This window comes from Callospermophilus lateralis, chromosome 11, assembly GCF_048772815.1.
Source record: "Callospermophilus lateralis isolate mCalLat2 chromosome 11, mCalLat2.hap1, whole genome shotgun sequence".
NCBI lineage: Eukaryota > Metazoa > Chordata > Mammalia > Rodentia > Sciuridae > Callospermophilus > Callospermophilus lateralis.
Window position 1 is genome coordinate 17,354,598 of NC_135315.1, and position 8,336 is coordinate 17,362,933.

The 8,336-nt window shown below is 54.8% G+C and overlaps 1 protein-coding gene across 1 annotated transcript; it reads left to right on the forward strand.

The window, feature by feature from the left end:
* Positions 1-3,751: 3,751 nt before the first annotated feature.
* Positions 3,752-5,214, forward strand: Wnt9b (Wnt family member 9B). Its single transcript, XM_076870850.2, has 2 exons — positions 3,752-3,934; positions 4,741-5,214. The coding sequence occupies exons 1-2, from the start codon at positions 3,752-3,754 to the stop codon at positions 5,212-5,214; spliced, it is 657 nt and encodes a 218-aa protein (XP_076726965.1).
* The last annotated feature ends 3,122 nt before the right edge of the window (positions 5,215-8,336 follow it).

An 8,336-nucleotide genomic window follows, 5' to 3' on the forward strand; every position in this document is an offset into this window, starting at 1 on the left:
TATATATAGTATAACATTTAATATAATAAATATATAATATATTTTTATAATATGACATATATAGATATAATGGTAGAATAATAATAGCTATTATTCTTTTTCTTTTGGTACTGGAGGTTGAACTCAGGGGGTCTCAACCACTGAGCCACATCCCAGCCCTATTTTGTATTTTATTTAGAGACAGGGTCTCACTGAGTTGCTTAGCACCTTGCTTTTGGCTGAGGCTGGCTTTGGACTCATTATCCTCATTATCCTCCTGCCTCAGCCTCCCAATCCCACTGGGATTACAGGCATGTGCCACCACGCCCAGGAGGTATTATTCTTAAAATGGCATTTGAGACAGGCCTTGAAGGATATGCATCCCATTGACCAAGATTCCCATCACTCCCTGCGTGTTCTCTGGTCTGTCAATCAGCTTCTACAAGAAAGATGCCAACTTCTGAAACAGGAACTGTGTGAGCTGAAGTTTCCCCTCCTACCAGCCCCCATTGTGGGGAGGAGGATACATGGGGTCTCTGCAGCTGTTTCCTTTGCTCCTAGCAGCCCCCAAGCCGCCCACTCTGCTGGAAGTCAGTCAAGGTGCGTCCTCCCCAGCCAGAGCTGACCTCAGGTTCTGCTCCAGGCCTGCCAAGGGTCAAGCTCTGAGGTTTCCTGCCAGGTTGCAGGGAGGGGTTCGGGTGTAGGCCTGGTGGACTGGAAATTTACCCATTTGCCCCCAGATTAATGATTAACGGGCCCCTGCCCTCACCCTGTCTGGGAGGGGAGCCCAGGGCCAGGCTGGGCCTGGAGGAGCCTGATAGCATCTGTCTCTGCTCGGAGGTTTCAGAGATACGCTCCACACTGGTTGGCTGCACCTGATGGATCTGGGATCTACAGGGCACCTGGGGCCTGGCCAGGACCCACACCCTCTAGTGAGGCTGCCTGCTCCCCAAGCAGACAGGGAGGGTGTGGCATCCAGCCAAATGTCCTGGGGAAGGCAGGTGACTCCAAACAGGAGAGCCTGTGCCCTTGGCTCATTGGGAGGATGGCCTCTCCCGCCCCTTGGAGCTTGGCCACAGGGCTTACCTGGCCAGTGACATATGGGCAAAGGTGGCAAGTGCCCCTTTCAAGCAGGAGCTTTAGGAGCCATAGTCTGGTTACGCCTTTGCCTTTTGACTCTTGCTATGAGGCTGGCATGTTCCAGGAAGGGGTGCTTCCTCCTGCTGGGTCCTGGAATGGGGTATAGTCCACCCACACGGGGTAGGGGGAAGGCCACCAGGGGATAGCAAGCATCTTGAACTAGTAGCACCGCTTCACAGAAAGCTTCTGGAAGGAGGGAGGTTGAGCCCTACTTCTAGATCCCTCTTTGCTGCTGAGCAGTTGTATATCTGAGCCCTCACCATCTCCTCATAGAACCTCTGTCTCCTCCTCTGGACAAAGGGAGACTCTGTCCAGTTAGAGAGGAAGACATTCTGCAGAAGGGAGAAAATTTGGACCCAGCCAACAGGAAGGCAAGTTGTATGTGTCCCCAGGGCTGAGGCCCGTGCTTTTCATGTAATCCACACAGCAACCCTGGGAAAGAAGGGAAGATCACTCTTTATACTTTGCAGAAGAGAAAACCCAGGCTTCACAGTTGCACAGATAGAAAGTGGCAGAGTCAGTCTTAGAATCTGGCACCTAACTCCAGATTCAATGGACTTTGGATATAGAATAAGAAGTCTTGGGTTTTGCCTTCATCCAACCATCTGTCAGCCTTCCTCCTTCTTTCCTTCCTTCCTTTCCTCCTTCCCCCAAGCATATATGAGGCTTGGAATGGCTAGATGATTGACAATGTACCTGGGATTCAGGAAACAACCCAGGTTTTACTGGGCAGTGATATAATGCAAGAGAGGGGCACATGGGGGACTGTGCCTAGGGATTTTTTTCTCTTATGCTTGCTCCTCTTAGGAAGATGTCCTCCTTTAGGAGGTCAGCAATGCTATGTGGAATGTTCCCCAAACTTCCCCAATCTTATCAGCTGCCCGGGAAATGTGGCAAATCTATAGATTCCTGGGCCCCACTCCAGACCCATAGAATGAGAATTGCTAAGTATGGGTCCTGGGAATCCTTATTTTAAAAAATCACCCAGGTGATTTCTCTGATTGGACAAATTTGGGAAATAGGACAGTTAAGAGCAGAAACTGGACTCTGGAAAACTTGGATTGGAGGTTCTGCACTAATCCTATCACAAGCACCTTGGTCTCCTATGGGGACATACCCACTGTGGTGTGGCCTGCTGCCCCCAAGGGCAATAAATGAAGCTCCCAAGAAGGACTCTTCCAACAGAACCCCTTTTTGTCACCTGTCTCATATCCACAGGGATAGTCATCCCTCGCCTTGCCCTGTCGAGACCCCACGGCTCACCTGTCTCCCTTCTCTTATCCTGTGCAGCCTGACGCCCTTCCCAGGCCTGGGCACTGAGGCAGCCCCAGCACAGGGCGGGGTCCACTTGAAGCAGTGCGACCTGCTGAAGCTGTCCCGAAGACAGAAGCAGCTCTGCCGGAGGGAGCCTGGCCTGGCTGAGACCCTGCGGGATGCGGCCCACCTTGGCCTGCTGGAATGTCAGTTCCAGTTCCGGCATGAGCGCTGGAACTGCAGCCTGGAGGGGAGGACCGGCCTGCTCAAGAGAGGTGGGGAGGAGGGTGGGGAGGACCACGAGGGAGGAGGAGGCCTTGGGGGACCCAGCAGGTCACACCGCCCTGGGTTTCCTGGATCAGCCTCAAATGAGAAGGGCCTTGGGGGGTTAGTGAGGGTCTGCTAAAGGCCAGTTGTGGCCTAACTGCAGGTTTGGAGATAGAAGAGGATCAAGGAAGACACAAAAGAAGGGAGGACACAAGTCCCTTGCTGGAGGAGCCCACAGATGAGACAGAGAGCCCCAGCCACCTCCCGGGGCCTTCTCCACACATGTGTGAGGCAGGCGCAGGAGCGTATAGGATCAGAGGCATTAGTCACTGGTGGAGTACACGAAGCCGCTGATTCACCAACTCTCTATTCATCTGTCTCTGTTCATTGCATCCCTGGACGACCCCTGCCCCTCCTCCCACTCTGCCTCCCTCCCTTCTTCCTGCATCCATCGTTCTGTGCCTCCACCCACCCATCGCCCCCTAAGCATGGAAGCCCACAGCGACCCAGGAACTGTGCTGGATGCTGGAGGGTCAGAGCCAAATGTGTCCCATCTGCCCCATGAAAGCATGTGGTCTAGAAGGGAGATACAGTCACTGGGTGACTCCATTGCCAAGTGCAAAGGGCTATAGTGGGGACTTCTACAACATGGTGATGGGGCAGGCAGCCCGCCCCCTTCTAAGCCAGCTGCTCTTGATGGCAAGGGAGGGTCTGGGGCAGAGGTAGTAGCCTGCTTCCCGCCTCTCCATGTGTCACACGACCCCAATCCATTGGAAAGCAGGAGACAGCGAGCCTCCTAGGAAGCTAGGTTGGCTCCACCCAACAGTGTAAGCATAGCAGTGGTCCTGGAAGTGGGGGGGATGCTCAGTCTGGGAAAGTCAGGCAGGAGACCCAAGGTCACTCTGATTGAAAAGTGTCAGGGAGCACAAGAAACCCACAGGGCATATCCCGCCAGCCCTCAGAGAGCATGGACAACCTCTGAGCTTCTCTCTTCCTTCCTGCTGATGCCCCCTGGGTGCCTGGCACAGGTTTTAAGGAGACGGCCTTCTTGTACGCGGTGTCCTCGGCCGCCCTCACCCATGCACTGGCCCGAGCGTGCAGTGCTGGGCGCATGGAGCGCTGCACCTGTGACGACTCCCCTGGCCTGGAGAGCCGGCAGGCCTGGCAGTGGGGTGTGTGTGGTGACAATCTCAAGTACAGCACCAAGTTCCTGAGTAACTTCCTGGGGCCCAAGAGAGGAAGCAAGGACCTGAGGGCACGGGCTGATGCCCACAACACCCACGTGGGCATCAAGGTGAGCATACTCCACAGTTGCCCAAAGTACCACCCACAGGCAGGTAGCAGAGTCAGAGAGCAAGGTCTATAGGAGGCTAGCACCCCACCCCATAGCCATCCCAGCACAGACTTCATGACCTCTACTGACATCCTCTGAGTATCCACTCTGGTCCATGACCACACACTGGGAACACAGTAGAAGTTGGGAGGGTCCTGAGCAGCAGTGGATGGCTGGGCAGTGGTAGGAGCCAGGCCTGGGACCAGGCTTTGGTGAAGCAGGAATGTGTTTGGAGAAAGGCCTTCATTTCAAGGACAAAGCCAACATCATTCCCTAGTTTTGATCTAGTGTAACCCCTGCTTCTCCTCCATTTCATGGATAAGAAGATGCAGGAGGCCCAGAGAGGGGAGGGACTTAGCCAAAGTCACAATAGTAGTGGGAGAACGGAGGGTAATAAATATCTAGCTCTATTGGAGGGAGAAGGTGGACAGAGACCAGTGCTCCAATTCTTGAGGAAACTGAATTCTGTCTTCTGTGTCCTTATCATTGAGGCTGCTGTGTTCAGTTGTGCAGATTGTATACGCCACAAAAGCTTCAGGCCAAGGCCAAGGGAGGAGCTGGGGCTGAGATCTGGCCCACACTGCTCTCATCAAGGTGTGCCCCTCCTAGAGGAATGGGAGCCTCTTGCCATTTGTCTCCCTCACATGAGCATTCCTGTCCCCTTCTCATTCTCCTGACACTCCTCTGTCTGGGTTGGCACTTGGGGGCTGGTATGGGCTGCTGGGCCCAGGCCTCTGACTAGGCCTCTGCTCTGCCTCTCCTTGCAGGCCGTGAAGAGTGGCCTCAGGACCACCTGTAAGTGCCATGGCGTGTCGGGCTCCTGTGCCGTGCGCACCTGCTGGAAGCAGCTCTCACCATTTCGTGAGACGGGCCAGGTGCTGAAGCTGCGCTACGACTCCGCCGTCAAGGTGTCCAGCGCTACCAATGAGGCCTTGGGCCGTCTGGAGCTGTGGGCACCTGCCAAGCCAGGCAGCCCCACCAAGGGCCTGGCACCCCGGCCCGGGGACCTGGTGTACATGGAGGACTCCCCCAGCTTCTGCAGGCCCAGCAAGTACTCGCCGGGCACAGCGGGAAGGGTGTGCTCCCGGGAGGCCAGCTGTGGCAGCCTGTGCTGCGGGCGCGGCTATGACACCCAGAGCCGCCTGGTGGCTTTCTCCTGCCACTGCCAGGTACAGTGGTGCTGCTATGTGGAGTGCCAGCAGTGTGCACAGCAGGAGCTCGTGTACACCTGTAAGCGCTAGGCGGCTGCCCCAGAGCCCGCCTGCACTGCCAGGACCTCCACGGCCCACTTGCACAGCTGCCTGCACACACTGATGCACGCACTCGTGCACACCGTGTGCGGCTCAGCGCTCCTCCCTCCACAGACCCTCGGCCTACCTCTGCCTCCCTCAACACTCAACAAAGAGAAACAGGGCTTTGCCCCTGAACCCAAGGGTCCCCGACCTTGTTGAGGACTTGAAGCAGGAGGGCAGACTGGGAAGGGACAGAGAGGAAAACAAGGGAGAGCAAGAGGAGGGCATGATTAGGTTGTGCAGGGGGGAGAGGTTATCTGGCCATCTCAATTCCCCGGATGTGTGGCCTGGAGCCAGCAAGCCATTGGGGGAACACAGGGGAGGCAGTGCCAGCTGGAAGCACATTCAGGCTTTTGTCTGGGATGGGCCAGTCCAATCCCCTGGCCCTGTTTGGATTGCAGCAAGCTCTGGGTGCCCTATGTTTATACTGCACCAGGGGCTTTGCTGTGCTGGAGATGGTGGTGGGAGCTACTTGCTTAGAGCAAGAAAAGCTTTCTGGGATTCAGTGGACCCAAGTTGGGTACATGCCCCAGGTTCTTCAAACAGGCCTGCATTGAGGCTTCATGCTTGTCTCTACAGCTGAGTTACCCACAGCCTCTCACCCTGCTCAATTAGACCAGCAAGGCAGATAGGATGGGAGACAGTGGCCCCTCCTCATTTTCCCTGATGGTCAAAGGGACCTTTAGTTGCAGCCCAGAGGAGGGTGACAGCCTTCTGGTACCCAGTAGAAGCACAGTGTTCCAGCCTGATCTAGCACTCATTCTGGCCACCTCCCCACAGCTGGGGTGCCCTGGGCTGGGAGGCCCCCACACCTGCTGACGTTGGTGATGCAGAAGAGCTGTTGGCTCGTGAACAGGGATTTGGGTTCCATTTCTACTCTCGTGGCTGCTTATCCAATTCAGGCTTTTGCTCTGGCAGAGACTTTGCTAAGCCTGTCCCCTCACTTGGGCTTCTACCCGAGGAATAGAAGTGACTTTGCTAACTTCCTTGGGTGCTGTGGACATTTCCAGGGCCACCTACGAAGGCCCTGTGTGGAAGGAGAGAAACTGGCTCACGCGCACAGGCAACCCACATGCATCTGACACTGGAACCAGGCAGGGAGTCCCATGGAGCGGCTCACATCTCCTCTGCTGCAGGATGAAGACCTCGCAGGGGTCATTTTGCTGGAGGTTATGTGCTTCACCACAGTAGGGCCTGAGGCCAGCCAGAAGGAAGTGACCTCCTTCGGGAAGCTCTGGGACACTTGGCCAGCCCCACCGCGCCCCTCCTGTAAGCTTCCTTTCCTCCTGAACCCAGGGTTCCTGACCCTCTGCTGAAACAGGAAACTCCAGAATCAGCCAAGTGCTCAGAACCCTCATTGATGCCAGTTCCAGGAAGAAAGCCCCATGGCTGGGCCCAGCAGCCTCCCCGAGACCTCCAGGGGCCTGCACGAGCCACCCTGTCTCCAGTGGCTCAGGGCAGCCTGGGGATGCTAGAAGGATCTTTGATGGCAGAGGCTCTAATAAGAAGCCGAACTGACCTGAGACTCCTCACTAGATTGACTTTGCTGACCCAAGCAGCTGGCCCACATCTTGGCAGGAGGAGGAAAAAAACCATCAAGGGCCCACTTTCTAGTTTTTTTTCTACTTCCCTGCTGATTTGAGATTTGTTCTCTGCCCGCCCCATCTATCTTGCTCCTCTGTGACCCCAGCTCTGCTTCCCCTGGCTCAGGCTTGGGCATAAGACAGCAGAGGCTGCACAGATTGGAAGAGGGACTTGGAAACAACCTGAGGCCCAGGGCTCCCTGACCTACCACCCCCACCATCTGCACCCCAACTCTATGGCTGGAAGGGCTGGGGTTGCAGGAGGATAAAGGGTAGACTCAGAGGACCTCAGCTAAGGCTGGCCACTGACCCTGGCATCTCAGGTCGTGGGTCTGGGTGCAGGCTCTGAGGGTGCCTCAGTTTATAGGGTCCTCTCCGTGCAGCCCTCTCCTTCCCTTCTCGTTCCTTGATCTCAGCCCTTTCTCTTTCACTGACCCTGGGAGACCCACCTCAGCCCAATTGGGGCCCCCTAGGGACCAGAGCAGCCACTGTCCCCTCCTTCACTAGGTTTAAGGGAAAAAAGCTCACAGGGTATTATTGTCTACCTCACATACATAGTTTTTAGAGCAAACGAGAATAATTTATATAGCTAAGATATATGGGAAAGTATTTATGTTATTTATATAGTTTCTCTATTTCATGAGCAGCATATATGGGGTTTGTGCTTCCCCTGAAATCCTGTGTCTTGGGAGATATGGCTTGACCTGACTGGGCCCCCCCACTCAACTGGACACCGGGTGGCCAGGAAGTCACATAAGCTCCTGTATCCTATGACCATGATGGTCCATCTCGGAGCTGGTGAGCACGTGTCCCCTCTGTGATGAGTCCTGCTGGACTTGATCCAGTTGCTTCTTGTGATGTCTTTGCAGATTCCCTGCCCCTCTGAGTCCCAGAACCCCTTCTTCTGCTCGAGCAAAGGTGTTCCGTTCATAATAATGACAAGAATGATGACACCTGGCGTTTGTGAAGCAGTTTCAATTTTCAGAAATACTTCTGTCTCTTTTATCTCCCTGGATTTCCTCATTATCCCTGTGAGGTCATTGGGGGCCACATTACCAGGCCCATTTTCCAGATGAGGCACATCTTGATTTTCCAGAAAAGACTTGTTCAGTGAATAGTTAGTGAATGTCTACTGGACCAGACGCGGTGGGAGCCGACCTATCCTGAGCCTGGGAGTCAAAGCCTAGATCCCTCCTGAGCCCAGGGACTCAGGAAGTGGCTTCTTTCCTGGCCTCTTGGATCTGGATGTCATGTCAGCATTTCCTCCGAGCTGAGTCCCAAGTCTCAGAGACCGGGACTGCCTGAGAGGCCTTGAGAGACCAGGATAGCACAGGAGTCATTCCAGGGGAACCTTCTGCCCATATTGCCCTGGAAGTTCGGGCTGCACCACTGGGCCCCTCCTAGCCCACAGATGTGTTTTGTTTGTTCTCATTTGTGTTTTTCCTTTAAAAAGGAATTGCTTTCTGGATTTTTCTTGAAGAATCAGTT